General features: G+C 53.7%; 1 protein-coding gene across 2 annotated transcripts in view; it reads left to right on the forward strand.

The window, feature by feature from the left end:
• Positions 1–25,059, forward strand: part of PPP2R2C (protein phosphatase 2 regulatory subunit Bgamma) — a 134,915-nt gene that overhangs the window by 80,524 nt on the left and 29,332 nt on the right. For both annotated transcript variants that reach the window (XM_055326033.1, XM_055326034.1), the window contains exons 2-5: positions 2,178–2,275; positions 4,343–4,508; positions 7,203–7,315; positions 11,908–12,085. In XM_055326033.1, coding sequence (XP_055182008.1) covers positions 2,178–2,275; positions 4,343–4,508; positions 7,203–7,315; positions 11,908–12,085 — 555 coding nt within the window. The remainder of the gene's footprint in view (positions 1–2,177; positions 2,276–4,342; positions 4,509–7,202; positions 7,316–11,907; positions 12,086–25,059) is intronic.

Below are 25,059 nucleotides of genomic sequence, written 5' to 3' on the forward strand. Positions count from 1 at the left end.
TTGGTATTTTAATTTAATAGCATTTTATTTTTCCATCGTAAAAATAATATAAATTATGCATACATCCAAACTCATAAAATTGTACATATTAAATATGTGTGTATATTATATCCTAATAAAGCTGTTAAAAATTACATTTGTTAAAAAAATTACATTTGTTACAGAAAATCAAGAAAAGATAGGAAAGCAGAAAAAGAAGCAAAAATATTTTATTTTGGCCGCCCCAGAGCACCCTCTGCTCATGTGGTGGGTGGTCATTTTTCAGCTTTTCTTCCTCTGCCCATTGTATTTGCTATTTAACACGGCTGTGATCACTGGTCTATATAATTAAAAACATTTTATCTACAATTTTACATCCTGCTCTCTGCCCCTTGGGGGTGCTCATGGAGGAGCAGGAATGGGCTGTCCGCCCGGGAACCCAGCAGTGTGGGGCTCTGGCTCCAGTTCATCTTTGCTGGTGGTTGGGCAGGTCGCCCCGTGGAGGACCATACCCACTCCCAGCTCTGTGCTCAGCACGCGTTTACTCGCTCCCAGACCGCTGCTCTCCTTGTCTTGTTTTTCTAAGTTCAATGAAATGTGCTTTTATCTTGATCAATGAAAATATCCAGCCCATCATCCTGCTTCTAAACCACCTTCTCTCTCTCCTGTTTTCTTTTGCTGTCGGAGCTGGCAGTTACCTATGGCTCAGAAGCCCGTGCAAGCCAGAAGCTGCCTCTGAAAGGCACTGACTGGCAAAGCAAAAGGCGTTTATTGAATAGGAATGTGAAAATCAGTCAAGGGCTTGAGATGAGAGATGGTCGGGACTTTTGAGAAGCAGCAAGGGGCCCAGCCTGAGTGGAAGAGCGAGGTGGGCAGGAGCGGAGACGAGGCTGGGGGAGAGAGTGAAAAACACAAAACAAAGTGGGTTCAACAATGAACATTTTTTCTCACGCACCTGCTGATCCCGCTGATCTGGGCTGGGCTGGGCTGGGCTGCGTGAACGGGTGGGCAGGGGCTCTGCTCAGGGCTGGCATGGCTGGTGACTCAGCTGCATTCGTCCCCCTCCTCCTGGGCAGGTCCTTCTGGCAGTGGCAGGGGCTGGATGGTGGCTTGTCTGCTGGTGTCCCATAGGCCAAAGCAAATGACATGGCCAACCCCAGAGTCAGGGAGTGTGGTGGGGGTGGGGGTCGGGGTGATCACCCAGCCTTGGATGGGAGGCAGGGCCAGGTTGTGTGCAGGTGCAGGAGAAGGGTAAAGGTCTGGGCTTCTGATGTGGTCTGCTCTGGGGACTGCAGACCACTCAGGCTTTAGGCCACTCTGAGACCTTTGCTTTACTCCCAGGTCAAATGTGGATTTGATCTAAAGGGTTTCAGGCAGGCTTCCTCTTGCTCTGCTGGGGTTAGCTTATAGCTGGGCAGGGAGGAAGCGAAGAGATTCTTTAGGGGGCTCTTGGAATCTTCCAGGTGAGAGGTGGGGAGATACGGGTGGAATCTGGATATAGTGCAATGGCCGAGCTACTAGGATTAGACGTGGCACACAGAGAGGGAGACAGAGAAAGGGGTCAGAGAGACTCCAAGGCTTGGGTCTGAGCCAGGGGAGAATGGATCTGCCACCACCTGAGGGGGACGCTGCCGAGAAGGGCTTTGGGAGGGAACATCATCTGGTTTGGGGGATCAGTGGAAGGTTTCGGGCAGAGCACACCGTGACTCAGGAGGCAAACCACCGTGGCGGCCGTAGGGGAATGGAGTGGGGGCAGTGATCAGAGCTGTGGTTTGTTTGAAAGTAGCTCCACTGTGCTAAACCTAGATCAGAGATCCTGGTGCCTACAGAGTCCAGGCCAGGAATGTGAAGATTACGGGGTCCCACCGATGAGGAGCCCATGGCCCTGCCCTGGTGGCCTCAAGTGTAGGGCTAGTGTCAGATTTGTGGCCCGGTCACCTGGTCAGCACATAAACCCCCATGCTGCTTAGGGAAGCAAGAGAAGGAGGAAGGAGACAGAGGGAAGGTCTCTGTCCTCAGCCAGCAGGGAGGGGACCGGAAACCACCGGCCCCTCAGTAGTGCTCCTGACTCCTTGGGCCCCTGCTTCTGGATGGTGGCCCAAGGGTGCAGGCTCTGGGTAGTGGGCAGGCTCAGTTCTGTTGAGCTGCAGAGTACTGGGGTCCTAATGAGCCACACCTTCCTGTCTCTCCCCCTACAGCCGATATCATCTCTACCGTTGAGTTCAACCACACCGGAGAGCTGCTGGCCACAGGCGACAAGGGTGGCCGGGTTGTCATCTTCCAGCGGGAGCCGGAGGTGCGGCGGGACCTGGTGGTGGTGGGAGGGGGGTCACACCCAACCCAGGCCTTCGCTTGCTCTGTCCTGGACTCCAGGGATGCATTCAGTACAGGCAGGGCCACCTGCTGCCCTGGGCTAAGCCTCCAATTACTGCCCTCCACATGGGTGAGCCGGTACAGACTCGGCCAGGGTGGGGGGACAGGAGGACTGAGTTTTCTGCATCTGTGGGGCTGCCTTCAGGCTGGGGTTGGCCATTTGGCTCAATCCCAGGCTCACCCTCACGAGGCTGGTTGTCCAACAGAATTCCAGGTAAGATGAGAGCAGCCTGGAACAATCCCCCCAGTGGCGCTGTTTCTGAACTGCTGCAAGAGCCTCATGACAAAAAAGCCCCTGCAGGTTGAGCACCTACTATGTGCCGTAACCTTGCTATGTCCTCTACATACTTTTCTCATTTACTCTCCACTGCCCACCTCAGAAGGTGGAGACCAACACCCATTTTACAGATGAGGACACTTGGAGAAGTCGCCCAGCTGGTGAGCAAAGACCAGGGACTGAAACCAAGACCATGTGTTCTGTTGCTTACACACCACCCTGCCCCAGAAAGGGGATGACTCACACACCTGGGGATTAGATGCTGAAGACAGGATGGTGAAAACCAAGGAGGTGGAAGATGGGGCAGCGGGGAGGGAGAGGGAAGAGGGGTGAGGAGTGAGAAGCAAAGCGGGAAGGAGGGGATGGGGGGGCAGGGGAGATGTTGCAGACGCATCCCTGCCCCATTCAATTCCAGAGCACCTGTTCCTTGAGGTCTGTCCTTAGCTGTGTGCCCCCCACCGTAACCTCCCTCACCACAACCCCGGTGGTGCCAGTAGGTGCTGTTGGCATCCTCATGCCTCAGGGGGAGACCAGATCTCAGAGCGAGTGCCATAGCTGAGCAAGGACCATAAGCCAGAAAGCGGACGGCTGAGAATGGGTTACCCAAGCACCGTCCTGTGGCCGGAGTGTGCCAATTTCACGAGAAGGACCAGGGTATAGCCCACCAGGGATTGCAAAGCCAAGCCTCCTTTTTGCAGAAAGAAATTAGATGGGAAGATGCAAGTTTCTCAACTTTGGGATTTTTCTCCTTTAGTCTTTTTTCTCTATTCTGGTCCCAGTGACCTTAGTCGTAGACCATGCTCATGGCTGATAAAGGGAATTAGAGACAACCGTACAGAACTCGAAAGCTTTCCAGAAGCAGGACAGATGTAGAAACTTAGCAATACATGCTTTTAGGAAAAAAATAACAGGAAACTTGAGATTGTGCTTGGTTGAATGTCTCTGTTTTGCTCCCAGGCAGGTTATACATCCGGTTGAAGCTCCATATTGCCACAAACTCTGAACTTGTCTACTGTGAAAGCCCTCCCTGTGCCCACGATGGACTCATCGCTATTTTGAGGGCTCTATCAAGAGGGCCCTTGTGATTAGGAACTCTGCTGCCTAAACCTATGGAGGGGGGACGATGGTCTATCTCCAGTCTGACATTCTAGAATGTTCTGCCTCAGTGTAAAATCTGTTCTGTAACGCATGCATTCCTTGAGTCACAACCAGGTCAGACACTCAACTGGAGGAATAGGACAGAGTCTTCGCCTTGGTGTCAGACAGACCTTAGAGGGGCAAGTGGCAGCACTTAGTGGACACATGGCCTTGAGGAGGGTGGTCAGTTCACTCCCGAGTCTCCACTTTCTCATCTGTAAAATGGGGAGAATCACAGTGCCCACTGCCAACGGGCTGTGTAAATAGAACAAGATGGGGAGTGAGAAGCACTTAGCTCAGCACCCAGCACATAGTAGGTGCTCAGTAAACATGAGCCGGCCTGGTTGTTGTTGTTTTTACTCACTGGACTGAGGAGGGGACGAAGCTTGGCCACAGCCATGTGGCAAGTTATTGTTCACTTAAAATACAGAGCTTCCTCTAACCCTGGCATCGGATCCACCAGCACTTCTGGACACGGGCCTGCCGGTGGCGTCAGGCCCTCTGAGGGTTTGGTCAGGGGTGTGTACTCCCCTGCCGTCCTGGAGCTCAGGCCCCCTTGTCTGGCTTCTCTTGCAGAGTAAAAATGCACCTCACAGCCAGGGCGAGTATGACGTCTACAGCACCTTCCAGAGCCACGAGCCGGAGTTTGACTATCTCAAGAGTCTGGAGATAGAGGAAAAAATCAACAAGATCAAGTGGCTTCCGCAGCAGAATGCCGCCCACTCCCTGCTGTCCACCAACGGTGAGGGGCCTGTGCGGGGGCGCTATTGCCGCTGGCTGTCAAATGTTCTTTTCCAGCTCACTTATATCATGAGCATATTTCTAGGTCCTGAGAGCTCAAAAATAATATTTTGAGCAGCAAGAAGATTCCACTCAGTGACCATCCTGGGGCTTCCTCAGTCTTGGCCCCCAGTGGGACATGAGGCTTGTTTGCACTGTTGCAGGTGGCTGCTCTGGGAACATCTCTGCGATTATTGTTCTTTGGGGAGTGGAAGGAGCTTGGTATTCCCGATGAAGGAGGCAAACATAACTGCTCTGGAATCCTGGAGCAGCCCCGGGTGGGGTTGTCACTCAGCTGTGTGGGCTGGGCTACCGGACAGGCGTGGGTTTAGGAGCCTGGCTGGCCACTTGACCATTCTGCCCCAGAGAGAGCTCATGTACTCCCAGACTTCAGGTACTCCCCTGGCCAGACTCCTGCTATGCTGTCGCCCACCCAGCATGGCTCCCGAGGCCAGAGGCTCTGCTTCCCCCTGCTCCCCGTCCTGCATCTCTCACCCCTATCATCAGTGGTGAGACATCACCACCATCCTGGACAGGCTTGGACTCCATCCTTGCCTGGTGGCCTTGGTGCACTGGCTTTGCTTTCCTGAGCCTTGGTTCCCTCCTCACCTGTGTAGCAATGTGGACACAGCTCCCTGGGCTGTGATGAGGGGTCATGGGACACACCGAGCCAGCACCTGAGACCAGCCAGCCCTGCTGTGAGTCACGTGTATAAGTGTGTCAACCTCACAATGTGATGCCACCTGCCTTCCCTGACAGAGCATCCATGAAGGCATCCTTCAAACTGTTCGGACTCAACCCTACCAGCCCCCTTGTGCCTGAAGGCTGCTCTCTCTGTCCCTCACCTGGCCAACCCCTTCCTCGTCCCTTAGACCTCTACTGGAATTTCCTTCCCCCCTGAGCCTTCATGGACTTCTCAGCTGAGCCTACTCTCCCTCCCGCAGGCAATCCTGGCCCCTTCAGGCCCCTCCTAACCCCAGGCCTGACCCCCGGGCTCCTGCTGTTCTCACCATGGCAGGTGCAGGATCTGAGATCCTCAGGGCGCTTAGCACGAGGCCATGCTCAGCCAGTGGGGAACCTTCCCTGCATGGCAGCAGGGGCACTGAATACTCTCCCCCCACCACCAAGGATAAGAGCCCCTCATGTGGTTCACATCCTGGCCCTGCCACTTTCACATCATGGAGGCATTGGGAGGATGAAGTGACACAAGGCCATCATGGGTTAGAACAGGGTCAGTGCTTCCTGAGCCACACAAATGTGCAGCTTTTACTTGAACCATGGAAGTGGGATGTGTCGTTCTCTTCCTGCCCCTCTGGGGAGAGGGTCAGCTTCAGGGGCTCCCTATATCCTCACTCCCCCTCAAAGCTTCTTTACTCCAGGTTTAAATCCCATCTTTCTTAATGGCATGTCCTACGTATATATCAAGGGTTTAATCAATACCAGTTGTCTCCGTCTTCCTTCTGAGCATGGCTGTGTTTGTTTTGGCTGCAGTAGCAGTCAGGGTTCTCTGAAGAAACAGGACCCAGGACAGATACGATGAGCATATGTGTGTGTGTAGGTAGGGATGTACATGTTGATAGAGATATATGGGAAGAGGCTTATTTTAAATTGTCTCACATGATTGTGGGGGCTGGCAAATCCAAAATTTGCAGGGCTGGTTGGAAGGCTGAAGATCCAGGGAAGAGCTGATGTTGCAGCTTGAATCTGAAGGCCATCTGCTGGCAGCACTCCCTCTTTGTGGGGGAAGGTTAGTCTTTTGTCTTTAAGGCCTTCAACTGATTAGATGAGGCCCACCTGCAGTATAGAGAGCAGTCTGCTTCACTCTATAGATTTTGTGTGTGTGTGTGTGTGTGTGTGTGTGTGTGTGTGTGTGTGTGTGTGTGTGTGTGTGGCTTAACAAAAGTTTATTTCTCATTCCCATAAAGTCCATCTCAGGGCTGTGGGACTCTCCAGAACAACTGCTCTCCATATGGGGGCTCAGCATTCCAAACTACGTTGAGTTTCCATCCCGTTTCTATATGGGCTTCCACAACTGAGGCAGGAAAGCACTAGAGTCTTGCAACAACAAATTAAGGCTTCATTCAACCCGCACCCTAAGGATGTAAGTGTTAATGCCACCTGAAAAAAAACACAAAAAACCTTCACAGCAACACCCGTCTGTGTTTAACCAAATATCTGGGTGGCTTGGCTTCTCTGCACTGACACATAGATGAACCATCACAGCCACTAGGTTACTCTTCTGCTGTTCATGGCTGGAGGCCAGAGAAGGGAGGTCACTGGGAAGCTGCTCCCTGAAGGGTCTGGAGGTAGCTCAGAAATTGCCAGTGGGTTACCCTCTCTTTGCTGCTGCAGGACTTTAAAAAGTAGGAAGCCACATCTGTCTATTCTTTCTGGAAGAGGGTTTAGTTAGGGTGTGCTAGCTGCCCTCACAGGCACCTTCCCTTTGGACCTAGCAGTTCCACCTTTGGGATCGGTTGTGAGGAACCAGAGAATGCAGCCATGTTCATGCGTGGGTACACAGAAGGAGAAAGACCCCACATGTCCAAGAGCACGCTCACAGCCCAGTAATTCCTGGCTCAGCGTGCCCCTGTCTAGTGGACTGTTCTCTGGGCTGGGGTTAATTCTTCATCTTGTCTCATTTGCTCTGTTTTTAAAGACAAAACTATCAAATTATGGAAGATTACCGAACGAGATAAAAGGCCCGAGGGCTATAACCTAAAAGATGAAGAAGGAAAGCTTAAGGACCTGTCCACGGTGACGTCATTGCAGGTAAGATGTGGCACACAGAAGATTCCGGCAAGTGGGAAGCAGTGTGTGCTGCTTTTATGAAACAGTGAGACTGTAGGACCTGAAGGGCCTTTGAGATTTGAGCCAGAGCCAGCTTCAGGGCCTGGCAGGGCTACTTATGTGTAAGGTGGCCACAGGCTTTTATCTTCTCCAAGCCTTGGTCTCCTTGTGAGCATAGCAGGGACGGTCATCTTCCTCCCGGGCTGATGTGTGTCTATAAAGCATTTTTCAGCTGCAATTGCAGGTGCAGAGCAAGTGCTAGAACCCCTCGCTGCACCAAGAGGGAAACCGAGTCCCAAAGAGAAGCAGCAGGTCCCCCCACAGCCACTCAGTTGTATGAGTGGTGGAGCCAGGAAGAAGACTCTATGGGCCAGACTTTGTGGATTCAGAGCCCTTTTGTTGAGGGCCCAAGAGAGGCTTGGAACCCGTGATTCTTGTGGCCTCTACAGAGGCTCAGCCAGAAGGTTGGCTATTGTTTTAAAAGAGGCTGGGAGGGTTGAGCTACAGGGCCATGCTGAAGCACACTCTCATCCACACATGATTTTTTAATCAAAAAAGAACTCCTCTTTTTTCCAGGGGAGGGGCTACAAGACGTGGCAGAAAGAGTTCTGGAGTCCCAGGATCTGAGTTCCAATCCTGCCTTGGCTACCTCCTGGTGGTGTGCCCTTGGGCAAGGCTCTTGGCCTCCATAAGCCTCCGACTCCCCATCTGGAGTGAGATAAACACTCCTTGTGGCGAGCCTGTGTCTTCCAAGCCCTTTGCCTTTAGTAGTAACTCAGTCCTCCCTGAAGTCCTAGAAAAGGGGCACATGATTATCAACCCCATTTTACAGATGAAATGAGAGCTGGGATCCAAACCCAGGAAGTCTGGCTCCAGGGTCGGCATCTCGGGCTCCCCTGTGAAGTGGGAACGAGGTTCCAGCTTCACCAGAAGGCCATGGGGGTGCTCTGTGGTGTCCTGCTGGAAGACTCCATGAAAGTTCATCCCCATCCTTCTCCAGCAGGGCAGGAAGTAGACTGAGGCCACCTTGTCTGTGCCTGGCTTGCAGATCGGAGCCTGGAACACAGTGGGTGTCCCCCTCACGTCTGTTGGAGGTCATGTCGGGGCACAGCTGATTTGGATGTATTCATTCATCGCACACTTACTGAGTGCCCACTTTGAGCCCAGCCCTGGGAGACCTCTCAGGGAAACAGAGCAGTTGGGGGCGAGATTGGGTCCGAGTCTTAGTGTCCCTGCTCCTGGGACAGTCCTGGCTCCGAGGAGGTGGCCCAAGTCCCATGAGTGAGCATCATGGGTACTGTTCTCTTCAGCTCCCATTTCCATGTTCTAGCCAGTTTGAAAAGGTGGGGTCACATCCCAGGAACTGCCTGCCCTCCTGGGAGAGGAGGACCCATCACAGCTATGAGTGTGCACCACTCTGGGGCTGGGGGGGACAGTGGTGAGGCCTGGCGCAGGGGTGTTAGCTCCTGCCCTGGGCTCCCCGACTGCTCCCAGAGCCACCCAAGGCTTGTAAGGCAGCCGTAGGCAGGGCCCTGCCCTATGCCTACGTTTCTTCACCAGCCAAATGGGGATGAGGACTCACTTTCCCCAAAACAGCTTAGCGTACATGCTCACTACATGGCCAGCCTATTGTCGTAAATATGAAACGGTAATCAGTGTTGTTCTTGAGATGGAGAAATAAATGTTTAAACATATCCACCTCTAAATGACTGGCAAATTGTGCAAATAAATTCTGAGAAAGCTAGAACACAGAAAGTAGGCCAATTAGCTTCCACGCTGAGTAATGGCAGTGACGTGCCCCACCCCCGCCCCACCCCCAGCCCCCAGGAAGTTTATGAGGCTTTCATCTAGTGGGAAGGATGCAATTATCACCTCTTGATGGGCCTGGCATTTGCGGCAGCGCTGGTGGCCCACGGGAATCCATTTATTTCCCTCCCAGCGTCAGAGACTTTGCTCTGTGTCTCACTTATGCCTCAAGGCGGCCCTTGACCTTCCCGCTGAGGCTGGAGGAGGAGGAAGGGAGAGAGAATGGAGGCACCTGGGCCTTTCCTGCGCTAGCCTTTTCCTTGTCTCCTCCTGTGTCCTGAAGCCACCCAGCCACGTGCAGCTCTTCCCCAATCCCTTCCGAGCTCACTGGAGGCTTGGGCTGTTACTCACTGACAAGTGGCTCTGCGCTAGACCTCTTCTAGATCCCTGGATTTCAGAGGTGGGCCAGGGCAGGCTGAGTCCTTGACCCCAAAGTGTCCCCAGCCTCCCAAGGAAACAGACATGGGGTCACCCAACCTTGGTGGTCAGCGCTGGGCAGATGGACACACAAGGGAGGCCTTTCTCCACCTTGTTGATTTGGCGAACTCCTATTCATCCTTTAAAACCCTATTAGCCTTCTCCTCTGTAAAGCCATTTCTAGGCAACAGATAAGAAACCTCATCCTGCTTCTGTGCATTCTAGCTTTTTATATCTCACAGTGTTCTGTCATTAATGTTTAGGTTCCTGCTTCTCACCTTAATTAATTAGACCAGGGCTTCTAGAAGTGTTGGGGGAGGGGAGGTGTTTTATTCACAAGACACTTAAACCTTCATGGCGAATTTATTTTCACTCTTCTTCTCTGTTCTTTTAATGGCTTTGAAATATGGTTTGGGGATGGCAGTGACTGACTGGAGCCCTGGGTTAGGTCAGGGCTGCCGGGAGGAAGTGATGTTGCCAGAAGGAGGGAAGGCAGACTGAGATCCAAGCCTTTGCTAGGTCAGTAATGCTCTGACCTTCTCCAGGAACAGGTGTGACTTGAGAGAGTCCAGGGGCCTGGGGGTGGGGGGGGGTGGGGAGCGGGGGAGGCAGTGGCTGTGCCTTGAGGCAAGGGAAGGGAAGATTAGGAGCTGACTTAGAAGCCCTCACACAGCCACATGGGTTCCAGCCTGGGCCCTGCCTCTATCACTTCCTGAGGAGGAGATCGGGCACTACTTCTGGCTGCAACCTAGCCCTATATGAGTCTCCATTCTCAGGGCACTGGACCTGCAGGAACTCGTGGGATCCTCACAGAAGCCCTTGAGCAGGTGCCAGCATACCCCTCCTCACAGCTAAGGAAACTGAGGCCCAGGGACGCCTGGGTGGCTCAGCAGTTGAGCATCTGCCTTCAGCTCAGGGCATGATCCCAGGGTCCTGGGATCGAGGCCTGCATCAGGCTCCCTGTATGGAGCCTGCTTCTCCCTCTGCCTGTGTCTCTGACTCTCTGTGTCTCTCATGAATAAATAAATAAAATCTTATTTTAAAAAAAGAAAGAAATTTAAAAACTAAGGCCCAGAGTAGTGAGGTCCCCAGTGAGGGTAACCCTAGTGGGCGGCAGGGCAGTAGGGTTTCAAGTATCCACCTTTCCAACAGGATGCTCTGAGGGGTGGTCATCCCTGGCTCTGCATTTCCTGGCTCTGTGACTTTGACATGTCAGGTCACCTTGGCATCCAGTCTTCCCACCCAGGATGGGATGGCCATGCCCATCCCCATTTCCTGAGCAGAGTCTGGGCCAAGCCTGGGAGAGATTGATGCAGCCATGTCCATCTGTCTGCCTATCTCTATACCTTCAAAGACCTCGCGGTTTCCTGGGATGGGGTGTTGTGCCCGACACACAGTACAACATATGCTATGAGCCTTGATACAGATGTGTGCAGCGTGCTGGGGGTGAGCAGGCCTGGGGCCCCACTCCCAGGGCAGGTTGTACGTCTGAGGGGCTATTGCTTCTAGGCCCTGCCGGAGGAGTCCGTTAACTAAGTGTTCACAGGGTGAACATTCCAGGCAGAGAATGTGGAAGAAAGCAAAAAGCACAGTACCCAGTGCTGTCCAGGGACTTGTCACACCAACCCTCCAGGGGGGACTTTGTATGAGTTAGGCTAACAGCAGCTGTAACAAATAACCCTGGCATCGCAGGGCAGAACACATAGAAATGTATTCCTCACTCACAGAAAGGTCCAGGATCAGCGTTCCTGGTTGACCCATGACTCTCCTGCAGGGATGCAGGCTCCTTCCATCCCATGGGCCTTCATTCCTAATGCTTGGGTCCTCACCTTCCAGCAGTGGAAGGGGAAAGCAGGTAGAGAAGGCACACCATGCCTCTTAACAGTCCAGCTCACCAGTGCCCTGTGTCACTGTGCTCACATCTATTGGTCAGAACTAGTCACATGGCCAGCTGGGAAATGTAGTTCTTGCCGGGGCAGCCACCTCCTTGTGACAAGGGAACAAAAATGGTGGATAATTGACTGGTGCTGCCACGATATTTTCTCATTCCATTTTACAGGTGAGGAAATTGGGGGCAGTGGGGTTCAGCCGCTTATTCAGAGTCATGCAGCAGGCTCAGCGCCAATCCCAGGAGGCCAGGCTTTCATGCAGGGCTAGCGGGTGATGGACATTGGCCACATGGCACTGCTTCTTTCTAGCATGTGCAGAATGGATGCCTACTGGCACATTCCCAGTGTCCAGTTTTGATCATGTAGCCCTGGCATGCCGTTTCCTGCCCTGGGCACCTACCCCCCCTGCACTCCCCCTCCTATCACCTCATCATCCTGCAGACTGCCCCCTCCTCTCTGCAGGTACCTGTGCTGAAGCCCATGGATTTGATGGTGGAGGTGAGCCCACGGAGAGTCTTCGCTAATGGCCATACCTACCACATCAACTCCATCTCCGTCAATAGCGACTGCGAGACGTACATGTCAGCGGATGACCTGCGCATCAACCTGTGGCACCTGGCCATCACTGACAGGAGCTTCAGTATCCTTTCCAGCAGTGGCCACCCACCATCTCCCAGGGCAGGGTGCTTCTGGGTGGGGCTGGTTGGCTCGGTTGTAAGCGAGCCGACTTGGGGGCTTCTGTTTCTGTTCAGCTTCTTCAGTGAGCGAGGCCCAAATTTGGAATCCTGATGAGCTGATTTATGAAACTTTAAAGCCATGGCTGCCAAGGCTTGTATTCAGCCTGTTGCCTTCTCCAAGTGGCTGTGTTCTCTGTCATGGGACCTCATCAGGGACGACAAAGGAGATAGAGTCCTAGGGTCAGACTTCCTGGAGGAGGGGTGAGCCACGGGAGAGTCAGCCAGAGGCTCCTATGGACCCTCCTCCCTGTTGCCCAAGACAGGGGCTTCAGTGTTTGATGAGCAGCCTTGGGGTCTGCCCCCCTCCCAGGGCTTAGAGTGACAGACAGTAAAGGTGTCAGAAGCCCCGTTATATGGGGTCAAAGGAGGGCTCAGCCTGGTGGTCCCCCATGTCTAGGCAAGCTAGGGGCAATAGGCTGGACTCCAGGTCCCACTGACTGGTGAAGAACTTGGTACTCAAGTATGGACCTGTGAGGGGCCGCAGGGGACAGAGCAGCCAGGTTGCTACTGTGTCACTCTGTGCAGACCAATAATAATAAACCTACACAGTGCATTTCTGTGCCTGACATCGACATGTTCATATTAACTCATATCACCCTCACGACAACCCAGAAGGCAGGTGCTATCATGACCTCCTGTACAAATGAGGAAACCGAGTCCCAGGGAGCCAAGTTGACCTGCTCAAAGCTTACGTCTAGCAAGTGTCTAGCCCAGGCTCCCTGGCCCCAACTCCCTATTTCTAACCTTTATGTTCAACTGCCCTTTGTGAAGTCTGCCCCCCAAGATGTGTAATGGAACAGGGTAGGAGGCCCCACCTGAGAGCTCTCATGCCAGCCGATGGTCCCCCAAGTGCCCCCTCTGTGCTGGGTGCCAGGGAGCTCCTGCTGCAGAAGCTCCCAACACAGGGTGTTGGACCTGCTACTGCAGCTGCCTTACCCGTCAGGAGGGGGTTGTGTCCCTCAGAGCAGAAGCCAGGATGGACTGGGAGGGAGTGTGGGAGTAGGAGGCAGCAGTCTGGAGGGTTTGAAGCAGAGATAGGTGGTAGCAAATAGCTTCTGAGGCCCAAGAGCCAGGGACTGGCTGGAGGCCACTAGGCAGAGAGACCTGGGGCTCAGAGGAACAGAGAAGCTAGCAAGCACATGCTGTTCCCTGAGCCCAGCAGGAGGGTGTGAGGCTTTGCGGTCAGTGTGAGCCTCTGTGGGAGTCTCGCTCTGCTCCCTCCAGCTCTCTGACCTTGGTGAGTAATGGATCCCTGTGAGCCTCACTCACCCCTTTCCACTAGGACTGTGTCGTACACACTCGGTGCGCCCCTCCTGGGTGCACCTAGCACAGAGCTAGTGCTCTGCATGTCTCCTTCCTGCCCCAAAGGTATGGTGCCCTCTGAGCCAGGAGGGTGGAAGTGGATTGGGGTGGTCACAAAAGTTCAAGGAGGGGCTGAAGCTGCAGCCACTTAGAAAAAATGGAAGCTCAGATTTGGTGTGGTGGAGAAGGCTGGGCTAGGCATCTGCCTGGCCCTCCATTCAGGCTGGAAGCCCAGTGGGCCCTACCCCTGTCCCGGTGCTTAGAGCTTCAGTTGATCAGGACTCTTGGTTGCAAGGCTTAGAACACCTCATCACTCCTGGTTCAAGCAAAACACAGGCCTCTACTGACTTAGGGACCGTGATAAAGCTTCAGGCACAGGTGGATTCAAGGGCTGAAACAATGTCATTAGATGGTTCTCTCTGCTTCTTGCCTATACTCTCTGCTCTGGCTCGTCTCAGGTGCCACATGGTGGCAAATTAGGGCCAGTGATACATGCCTTGTCCTCCCAGAATAAAGCCCAAGAGAAAAGAGACCAGTTTTCTGTGAACTGTCCCCCCAGGCACCCCATGGCTCTGATTAGGCCTCAGGGGCCCCTCTGAACCTGTGACTGTGGGTGAGGAATGCAATGCTCTGACTGGCCAGGTCTGAGCCAAGAGAGCTGGAGAGGGTCAGTGTGTAGCGGGGGGTCCCCTCAGAAGAAGCAGGCACTCCCTCAGCAGTTGGGGGCTCCCATGGTGGGATGCACAGGCAAATGTCCGCTGCCAACTTTGACGTGTTGACCAGCCTCCTAGCAGAATAAAATGAGTCATGTGGGAGCCCCGGATCTGCAAACGGGGTGGGCATGGGGGCATGGGACTTGTGTCACGGCAGCTGGCTGTCCTCAGCTCTTCCTCCCAGCACTCTACAGTGCACAGACCAGTTTGCCATTCGTTATCTCACAAGGCCTTCATGTTGGCATGAAAGCTGGAAGCAGTGGTGCATTATCACCCCATTCTGCAGATGCAGAAATAGAGGTTTGGGGAGACAGAACTGGCTGACAAAGCAGAGCTGAGTGGGACTCGCGCTCGGACCTCTGCAGCCTGGCCCCAGGCTGTTGGCCCAGCCCTTGGGCTGCCGGCTGCAGCCACCATCGCAGGCTAGGCTGGGGACGCAGCCCCTGCCCAACTGACACTGCTGGGCTGCTGTAAGGACTAGGAACACTGCAAATGCCCTTTACAAACTGTAAAGCCTTGCAGCTGTGTAAGGGTTACTGTTCCCTTTCATTCAGCCATTAATTCCTGGTATGTCTTCTGACTTGGGCCCATGCTGAGCCCCGGGGACACAGGGACAATGAAAGAAACTTGGCCCTGCCAGTGGGGGCCTTCAGGTGGTATCAGGGACATCACCCTTGCTGTGAGCAGGGCAGCACCAGCACGAGCTGCAGTGGGCATGTCATAGCGGGGCATGGTGGGTAAGGATGGTAGGAGAGCTGTGCCTGTGTGTCCTGGGTGGACTGGATTCCAGCAGGCAAGCCCAGAGACCAGGAGCCCAGTGAGGAGATCCAAGGAGAGGTGGCGATGGGTAGGCAGGGGCTTGGCCATGGGCAGGCTGCAGTGGCATAGTGGAGCAGTGGGCTGCCTCATAACTGTCTTTAGGACCAAGGTGGCCACAGGACATTGGAACAAGTTAGGCCTGAATAAGAAAAGAGGGTTGATCCACTGCAGGTTGTGCCCTGTCCGTATGCTGGAGAGCATGCCATTCACCGCTGTATTTATTGAGTACCTTCTGTGTACCAGGCTCTGTGCCTGACTTTGAATTAGATAGATAAAGAGCCCTCCCCTCCTGGAGCCAGCAGACAATAAACCATTAATATAGTAAACAAATAACATACCCAGCATGCAAGCAGCTGACAAGTGCAATGAGGCCACGGAGAGCAAGGGTGTGCATTTTTCCCAGCTCTGTTTATCTCTGTGGCTGCAGGTGTGGGCTAGGTGGAGTATGAGCCAGGATGGGGGGTTTTGCCAAGTAAATAAGCAGACAGGAAGCTGACAGTGCCTGAATCTAGGAGTAGGAGATGGCTAGTGACGAGAGAGGAACATCAGTCATTGGAGGGGGAGGACCTCCTGGGAACCCAGAGTCTTCTCTGCTGTCCTGCCTCCTAACTCCGTGTTAAAACATGTGTGCTGCGTCTTCATTTTGTGCGAGTGAGTTGGTAGTTGATCACAATGTAAAGACAACCTGGCCCTTGAGGTGGAGGAGTGTGGGTACTGCAGAACGCTGATGGTTGCCAAGCTGGGCTCCAGGCAGCCCCTGCCCGTGGAAGGGGAGTATCCAGTAGGCTGATGGAAGGGGCGGAGAGGAGTCCCCAGGGGTGCGTGGTGGTTGTGGAAACCTCCCCTGCTGAGACCAGTTCATCAGGGAACTATGTTGCATGGTTCCCTGCTCCTTGGAGAGCAGGCCCAGGGAGCTCCCCAGGGCCTGCTGTTGCTTGGCCACCAGAGTGACAAGAGTCACCCCTCCCACCCCAGCACAGAGACCAGCACCCGCCCCGCAGAGGCCGGCCTCCTGACAGGGAAGGCCTCAGGACCATGGGCTCTGGCCATGATGATGGTCCTGTGCAGCTGAGTAACTAGAAAAGGCGTTTCATTTCCAAAATGGGAGGAGGCCGGCAAGGCCTGCCAAGCTGGAGAGTGGCTCTGCATTGGGAGACCCCTTTTGTGCAAACCCGTGGTTGGGGGGGGGGGGCGGTCTGGGCCTGGGGCTTCCCCTCCCTTTGACTCATGCCTTCTGGTGTGATTTGCCATAATGCTGCTGTTCCATCTCCAAGCCACCAGAAGTTTTCTGCAGCAGCACCACCTCCTCATGTCGAAATAGCAACGATTTCCACCTAGGCAGAATTGATCTCCAGCAAAGGTTTTAAGAGAAAGGAAAACCTTTGTAATAAAGAAGAAAAGGTGGGCGTTGTTTTGCCCAATGAGAATAGATAGTAAGAAAGCTTAGAGGACCTTTCTGCTGCTAATTTGAGAATTGGCTGCTCTGAGAGGAGAGGCAGGGGAGCCTGGTGCTCATGGAGCCTCTCTGTGTGCTGGGCACACACATGGTGCAGCGCCTCCTTCCTCCCCCTCACCCGCTAGATGGGAAGAGGTGCCAAGCCCTTTTTTTTCTCCCCCTAGCTGGCTCTGGAATCATGCCTTCGTCTCCATCCCTGCCAGAGGCCCTGCTGGAGCCAGACCATTCCTGCCTGGCCCGTTGCCTGAATCCCATACGTCTCAGCAGAACTCTGGTCTGACCTTGTGGGGCCCTGGCTTAAAGCTCTTGGTGACTCTTGTGCATCAGGCTTCCTCACACCTCTGGGCTGTTGGGTTTCTCTTCATGCTATGGGGGATTGAGAGGAGGGGGTGCTCTGCCTTCTGCTCTTCCTTCCCTGGATCGCTCTTTCTCCTTCTCATAGCCTGGCTGGCTCCCATTTGCCCATAAGTGTCACTCACAGCCCCCTTCACACAGTCATCTTGACTCTCTCCACTCTGCCTCCTAGGCTGTCAGAGCCCCTCACTCCCTGGTCACACTGGGCTTTCCTCATCTCTTAGTATGATGCCTGCCCCGTTTTCTGGTGAAAACCTTGAGATTTGGTGTACCCAGTCTGAGTCCTCTCTGTATCCCCATACATCATGCAGGGCCCAGCACATAGTAGGTGCTTAGGAGTGGCTACACATGGTGACTTTGGATGAGGGATTCCAGTCCCCATGTAGTCTTAGGATGTAGACACCTCCTTATAAATCTGGGTTCCGGGGGACTCAGAGACCCTAGCCCCTAAAGAGCAGTAATCTGGGGTCTAGCAGATCTGTGCTTAGATTCATTGTGTAACCTTCTGGGCCACCAATTTCCCCCAGTGTAAAATGGGCCTATTACCTTGTCCTAAGGATATTTGTAAGGAATAAAGAAATCATGCACGTTAAAGACCTGGCAGTAATCAGGGCCCAGCAGGTGGCCCGTGTTTCCCTCCTTAAACAGCAGCTCCCCAGATCTTTGAGGCTGGCTCTCATAAAACCCCTGCATCGTCTCTGATTGTTGAAGCCCCCTTTCCTCCCTGGCGCTGTGTCCACATCTGTTTAAACAACCTCTCACGTCCTTTAACCAACATTTGAGACAGTTAGGCGGCTCTGAGTGATTTTTCTGGAGCTCGATGCCTCTTAAAGGTAACAGATTGCACAGAGGGTCTCAGCTGATGGGCCTCTGCTTTATTTTTAGCACTTGGAGAATTGCGAAGATGGTTCAATTGATTTTTCTCCCCCCTGAGCGATTTCTCATGGTGGAAGCTGGCATTGCACCAAGCCTCGGTCTGGAGCAAGTTTCTAATTGCCATTTTAGAGAGCAGGTCCTGAAGCTAGGCGGGATGTTGCGGCAGTAGGGGCAGAGGCTCCAAACCCCAGTCTGCACGTGGCCGCCTGCAGGCTAGGCATGTTCCCCTTGCAGGAAACAAAGGAAGGGACTGGCTGAGGCCCCTCCATGTGCCAGGCTCTGTGATGGCCAAAAGTCCTGGAGCCTGGCGTCCAGCCTGCCTCCATTGTTCACTCACAGGTGACCCTGCTGGTCACTTAGCCTTCCCCAGCCTTGCTTTCCTCATCAGTTCAGTGCAGGTGTGTCTCCTGTGCTGGGGCCTAGAGGGTGGAGTAACCGATGAGCGCAGGGCCTGATGAGCTATAGACACAACCCACACGGGCCCTGACCCGCTGTCAGGCACCCTACAGGCTGCCTTTTTCCATTCTCCTGTAGTACCACTCTACAGAGAAGGAACAAGAACATCTGCTCAGAAATGCCCCGAATCTGAATCCCCCAAATTGGTTTCCACCAGAAAGCCTGTGGTTAAGCTGTTTGCCTGCACACAGCTGCTTTCCGGGCTCAACAAGGCCGGGCTTCCAATGGGGCCCAAGTGCCCGTGCAGCTGTCCTTGGTGCTGACTCTGCTGGCAGCTGGTGTTGTGGGTCCCCCTCCCCACCACCTCACACACCCCGTCACCCCTTCCTGAGCACTTACTCGGTGCCAAACAGAGCTCTAAGCACATTGCACATACTAATTCTCTTTAATCCTCCTGACAACACAGTGGAGTAGGCATTATTAACATCCCTCTTTTGTAGACGAGGAAACTAAGCCACAGGAAAAGCAAGTAATTATCCAGAGTTACCCAGCTGGGAAGTGCCAGGGCCTAGGATTCAGACTCAGGCCCTCTGGGTGCAGAACCCACACGCTTGGGCAGCCCGGGTGGCTCAGTGGTTTAGCGCTGCCTTTGGCCCAGGGTGTGATCCTGGAGACCCGGGATCGAGTCCCACGTCGGGCTCCCTGCATGGAGCCTGCTTCTCCCTCTGCCTGTGTCTCTGCCTCTCTCTCTCTCTCTGTGTGTCTCTCATGAATAGAACCCACACGCTTCACTGTCATGCTGCACTGCCTCTCAGTGGTGAGAGTGGCAACCCCTGCAGCAGCCACTGTTATTTCACCTCCAGTCTGCAAGCACGAGCGCCTCGAGCCCTTACATCAGCTTGTCATGGGGTCCTGTCATTCTCTCTGCTTTGTGGGTGGCATGGAGATGAGCCCTGAGAAGCTGTGAGAAGCTCGTCCAGCCCCACTGGGCAGTGATATTTCCTGGCTCTACTTTTAGATCCTAAGGGAGAGCGGGTGCTTTTCCCCACTTCAGGCCAGAGTGGGGATTGTTTGGTGACAGAGGTGACAGGTGACACAGGCAGCCAGGTGCACGGGGAGGGGGGTAGTGAGGCTGCTGTGTCCTCTAGTGGTGGGAATGCATGACTCTCCTGTGCTTCTGATCCCTCCTGACAGGCCTCTGTGGCATTTCTGTGACATGCTCCAGATTAACCACCCACCCCAGACCCCAGTCCATAACCTCATCTCCCACCCTCTCCCCATCGGGTTCCAGCTGGCTGGATAACTCCTACTCTTGTAAGTCCTCAGCTTAATGCCCCTGCCTCCCTGACTCTCCAGACCAGCTCAGGGCCTCCCCAAAAATCCCATCCCATGTACCCTGTGTGTTTCTCCCGGAGCATCATCGTGGGCCTCTTGGCTTCACTGCTGGGCCGGAAGCCCTGGTTATGGGGAGGTCAGGATGGGCTCTGGTTTGCCCTTTCTCAGTGACCATTAGAAGACAGCCACCTGGGTGTGCGTCCTGCTCCGTCCTGTCTGGGGTTTCTCTCCCAGATCTTAGGAGCCAAAGCATACAATTCAGCATAAACCCTCAAGTCCTTGGGTTTTTTTTTTTTTTTCAGGAGAGGGGAATACACTGTTCCTTTGGCAATCTGCTTAATTTCCTGTTTTTCCAGAGGAAGAGAAAGACTCTGCTTCTGATTTAATGAACTTTAATTCTTGCTAAAAGTACTAACTGTGTTCTAGGGACTTAAAAAAAAATAAATGTCTAAGTCATTTTATTTATTTTCATTGTGAGGGCCTTTGACTTATGTCATCTCATTTAATCCTCATCATAGGCCTGCAAATGGATTTTATCAGTCCATTCTATAGATGAGAAAAGCAAAGTGCAGGGAGGTTGAGAAGTTTTCTGGAGGTCTCACAGCTGTTGTTGATGGGGCTAGACCCTCAAGCCTCGGTCCTTGTGACTCAGAACTGAGTACTCTCTTCTCTGGCTCAGTATTTGGGAATCACATAAGCTGGCTGTGCTAGAGACGGGTAGACTGGCTCACCGCATGGAGAAGACCCACAAGGGCTTCCGTGGGCTTGTGTGGTGAGTAGTTACACAGGATCGCCCCTCTTCATGGCCCCACATAGTCCCAGCAATCTGGCTCTTCTCTCTGAGCAGGACTGCATCCTCCCCGAGCAGGATGGTACCATTATAGTTAGTAAGGCTCTGAGCAGAGAAGGGAAAGAGGCTGTCATGGGCTGAGTTGTGTCCCACCAAAATATATATGTTGAGATCCTAACCCTGGGACCTCAAATGTGATGGTATTTGGTCTTTAAAGAGGTGATTAAGGTGAAACAAATATCAGGATGGGTCCTAATCCACCTTACAAGAGGAGGAGGTTAGGACCCATAATGGGGAAGATAATGTCCGGACACGGGGAGAAGACAGCCATCTACACACTCAGGAGAGAAGCCTCAAAGACATCAACCTTCTGACACCCTGATCTTGAATTTCCAGCCTCCAGGACTAGGAGAGAATAACTTTTTGTTTAAACCGCCCATCTATGGCATTTGTTGTGGCAACCCCTAGCAAATTCATACAGAGGCAAAGGTTGCCAGGAAGCTCTTTACAGGATCCGATAGGGTTTGGCCAGAGTACTTCTAGCTCATCTTTGTAACCAGGTCATCTTTTGGAAAAAATTTGCTGAAAAAAGAGGCAGCTTTGCCGGCTATGCCTCAACAGGACTATCTCCATGTGCTGGAGGCCTTCTGGGGTACTTGCACCCAGTGTCCCTGGAGAGCCTGTGAGAAGGCTTCTCTGGCGTGGTCCTTGGCGGAGCTGCCTCCATTCTCATGTGGTGGCTGCTCGGTCACCATGGTAACCGCCTCCCCCATCCTGAGAGCGTGTTCCTGCCGAGACATCTAGATAAACCATGCTTTGCTCAGTCCAATCAATGGAGCCCAAGGCTGCATCCTTCTCATCATTGAACTCTCCCCTCCATGCTATTAGTACCCTCCTTGCAGGGCCACAAGCCAGTCCAGGGTGCCCCAGAAGCATTGCCTGGGGGTTTGTATATATTGTGTGGAGATGCTCTCACTCCAGAACAGAGGGAGTACAGGGAGGAGCAGTGGCTGGGAGTTAGGAAGCCAGAACTCTATCCTTGCTCTGCTGGGCTCTGCATGTGGTCCCTGGCACGTCACTTGCCAGCCCTGTGGAGCACCCATGGGCGTGGAGCGTAGGTAGTCCTTCCCACAGGGATGCGAGGTGCCTGGCCCATAGATGTGGGGTCCAGGGCTGCCCTCCACAGCTCTCTGAAGGTTAGACTGTGTCTCCAACCTCAGTTAGTTGCTGCATCTTTATAGCATCATCTGTTGTGGTGCTGCCACTAGAGCCTGTTGTGATGTTAGTTAATATTTGTGTACCTCTTTGATGTTTCTGGGATGGTTTCCATACCCACTTCTCACTTGAACTCCTTCCCAAACAAACCAATGATATTTATTCATTTCGTGTGCCTGACTTGTTTCATGGCCAGGGGAAATTTGGCCAAGGATGAGAGATGGCCCTGTGTACCTGTGCCCACCCCCTGTTCAGGTAGGGGAGATGAAGCTCAGAGGGAAACCTCAGAAGAATGGGACCACTGGAGGTCCTGTGACCTTCTCCCCGACATTTCAGGGGCTCTCCGGGTGGGGCCTCATGGGCTTGCAGCCCAGGGATTGAGGGCTGACATCGGTGCTCCATGCCGATGTGACCTTGGCTGGCTTCAGGCCATCAGGCCATGCCTTTGGCAGCAGGAGATGAAGGAGTTTCTATAAAAATCTCTGCAAACCTGATGACTCTGCAGAAGGCCCGCCTGGAGTACATTCCAGTGTCCTTGACAGCAAGAGCCACAGACTTTGCTCCAGGATGGGATGAATGCCTGTTTCTGAGCTTTGCGGACTCCCCCAGGGAAGGCCTGGAGCTCACAGGGTACAGGGGGCACCGGAAGATGGCCTCATGCTGGCGGCAGGGGGTGGGGTCAGGCCAGGAGGGCTGCTTTATACCCTGGTACTGTGTGGGATCAAGGAGGGAGACTGCTGTGACAAAAGCAAGATTGCAGTCCTTCTTCTAGGCCTGGGGCCAGCCAAGTACAGCCCTAGGGCCCCGAACGCCTCTCTTGGTATTTTATGTTCACTCGCTGCTCCCATTCACCTACATGTTGTCTGTGCCTGTTTTGCAATAGAGCACCAGAGTTGGTGAGTGGAGATGAGAGCTTAGAGCCTGCTAAGCCTAAAATGTTTATTCTCTAGCCTTTTATAGACATCTACCTGCCCTGGATCTAGAGCACCCATTCACACTGAAGGTAAAGGGATTTATTGTATGACAGGAGGCAGGAGAGGAGCCGGGAGGAGCCAGAGACCTCCCCTGAGACTAGTGCTCCAGGGAGCGGCACCCCTCTCCGCCCACTCAGGCTGTCAGGGGCTGGGGTTTGCACTTCCCACCCCTGCTCTGCTTTGCCCCTGTCATAGTGGGTATATTGCTCGCTCTAGAATCCAGCTTAGCCAGTCCTGGGCTGGGACCCTCTGCCAAGTCCCAAGGAGCGGCTTTTCCTTGCTGAGCCTCCACGTCCCCATCCACAGGATGGGGTGCATGTTACTTGCAGGTGGAGAGGTTGGAACAAGACACAGATGTGAAGCAGGGTGATCGTGGCCATCCCACAGGGCATATCAGGTGCATATAGGTGCCAGGTGCTGGGCTGGAGTTAGGTGTATAAATGGCAACACGATTTTGCCCGCACTCAGATGAGTGAAGCAGACAGGACAGATAGTATTTGCAGCCTGAAAAGCTCAGTGCTAGCAGGTCTATGAGCAGAGTGCAGTGGGGACCTAAGGAAGGCACTGTGGGGAATCCGACCTTCCCAAGAACCTTGCAGAAACCCCATGAGTAGCGCTCTTGAGCACTCATGTGGCTGCAGCAAGGCGTCCTGTGTGCTGCAGGGTGATGGCTTTTTTAATGTCCCTTGTCAGTGACAGCCCCCTGCTAAAGGACCCCCACCCTGCTCCCCTGGCTTGGCGTCTCCCTGAGCCCAGGTTCGTCTCCACTTTAATGGCTTCTTACCCTTGAGATGGGTGTGACTCTTCCTGAGCTGCCCCGGCCTGGCCCGGGTCACAGGGACCCATGAGGACAGGCTGATTGGCTCACTGACCTCAGCAGCTGTCCTAAGAAGCCCCTGCTGTGTGCTGGGTGCTGCAGCAGTGACCCTGACAGACTGGGAAGGTGGGCAGTCAACCAGAAGCACTAGGCTACTAGTACGATGGCCACGCCACTGCTGGCCAGCTCCCAGAAGCAGCCTGGTGTCTGAGTTTCCCGTGGATGCCAGAACAAATGTCTGCAAACTGTGTGGCTTTACAACAGAAATTTCCTCCAGTTCTGCAGTCCAGAAGTTTGCAGTCCAGATGCTGGCAGGGCTGTGCTCCCTCTGGAGGCTACCCAGGAGGCTCTGTCTTGCGTCTCCCAGCTCTTGGTGGCCTCAGGCCTTCCTGGCAGCCACCTGACTCCAGCCTGCCTCTATGGTCACGTGGCCTCTGTGGGGGTCTCTTAGAAGGACACCTGTCACTGGTTTAGGGCCCACTCCAGAAACCCAGGATGGCCTCCTCTTAAAGATGCTTCAGTATATTCTACAAAGATTCTTTTTCTCAATGAGGCCACATTCACAGTTTCTGGAGTTAGGATACGGATAGGTATTAAGGGGCTACCATTCAACCTACTGTTCTGGAGAAAATCCCTCATGCTCAGTCAGGGGCTGTGGCACCAGGGGAGTCGTCATCGTCATCCTCCTCCTCCTCCCTACACAACCTACTCCTCTCTCCACCTCCCTAGTCTGCAAACTTAGTTGTCAAGGTGTGACTGGAGGTTGAACAGAAGCCCATCAGACAGGTAGAGCGCAATTAGATTGAAAACAGAACATGAATAATTCACGTAGCTTTGCTGGGGTGGGGAGCAGGGGGGTGCTTGTAGATGAGTCTAATTATGCTCAGTCTCCAGGGAGGTCAGTCTGCCATGAACCTCATCAAGCACCGTGTATGAATGGGTTTTATGCCACTGACCATGAAATGGGGGAGAGGCCACATGGGGGTCAATGCTCCAAATGAAAAGGTTCTCCAGGATCATGCCCAACCCCTCATTCTGCAAATGGGAGAAACAGGCTTTAGGAATAGGAATGACATTTGCGCGTGGCACTGAACATTCCAGAGAGCGTGAAGACCACACACTTAGCCCAAGGCCTCCAGCTTCTGACCCAGCACAGGTCCCGCCAAAGCCAAAGCCACCACATATGGTCACAGTTGGACCAAATGTCCCATGGCCCACGTGCACAAAGCTACTCAGTGTGAGTCCAGGAGGAGGGTTTGCAGTATCTATATAATGTAATTATCATGCCGTGGAGTCTTCATTCACACCTACCTCCCTTGTCAGGAGTCTGTCTTCCAGCCCGGCTCTGTGATGTGATGAAGGGAACTCAACAGGAATGGCCCCACTCAATACCCACCCGCACCTGCAGGGAGCTAGGGAGCAGGCGCAGGGCAGGTCCTGTGGTGAGCGGAGCCCGAGGTCTTGGAGAGGCTGCCCTGGAGTCAGGTCTGGTGCCCGTGCACTGAAGGATGCTGTGCTGTCCCGGGAGATGTGGGCACGGCTCTGGGCCCTGCCCTGGGATTCAGAGGCGTGAGACTGCCTGCTGAGCCTCAGGAGCCCTTGCCCTACAGGGGCCCTGGCCTGTTGGCCATGACTGTGGTTTTGTCTTCCTCCACTGGGATCACATAGAAATATTTCCCATTCATCTCTCCAGCACCCACTGGAGCCAGAGTCCTTTGTTTGTAACAGCAAGAGATTTCCTGAGTGTTGCTTGAGCGCTAAGAACTCTGGGTCCTGGGCTGTCAGCGGGACCCTGGCAGGGGATGCTGTGTCTCCTGAGCCCACACACAG

The sequence above is a fragment of the Nyctereutes procyonoides genome, unplaced genomic scaffold (genome assembly GCF_905146905.1).
Source record: "Nyctereutes procyonoides isolate TBG_1078 unplaced genomic scaffold, NYPRO_anot_genome, whole genome shotgun sequence".
In the NCBI taxonomy this organism is placed as follows: domain Eukaryota; kingdom Metazoa; phylum Chordata; class Mammalia; order Carnivora; family Canidae; genus Nyctereutes; species Nyctereutes procyonoides.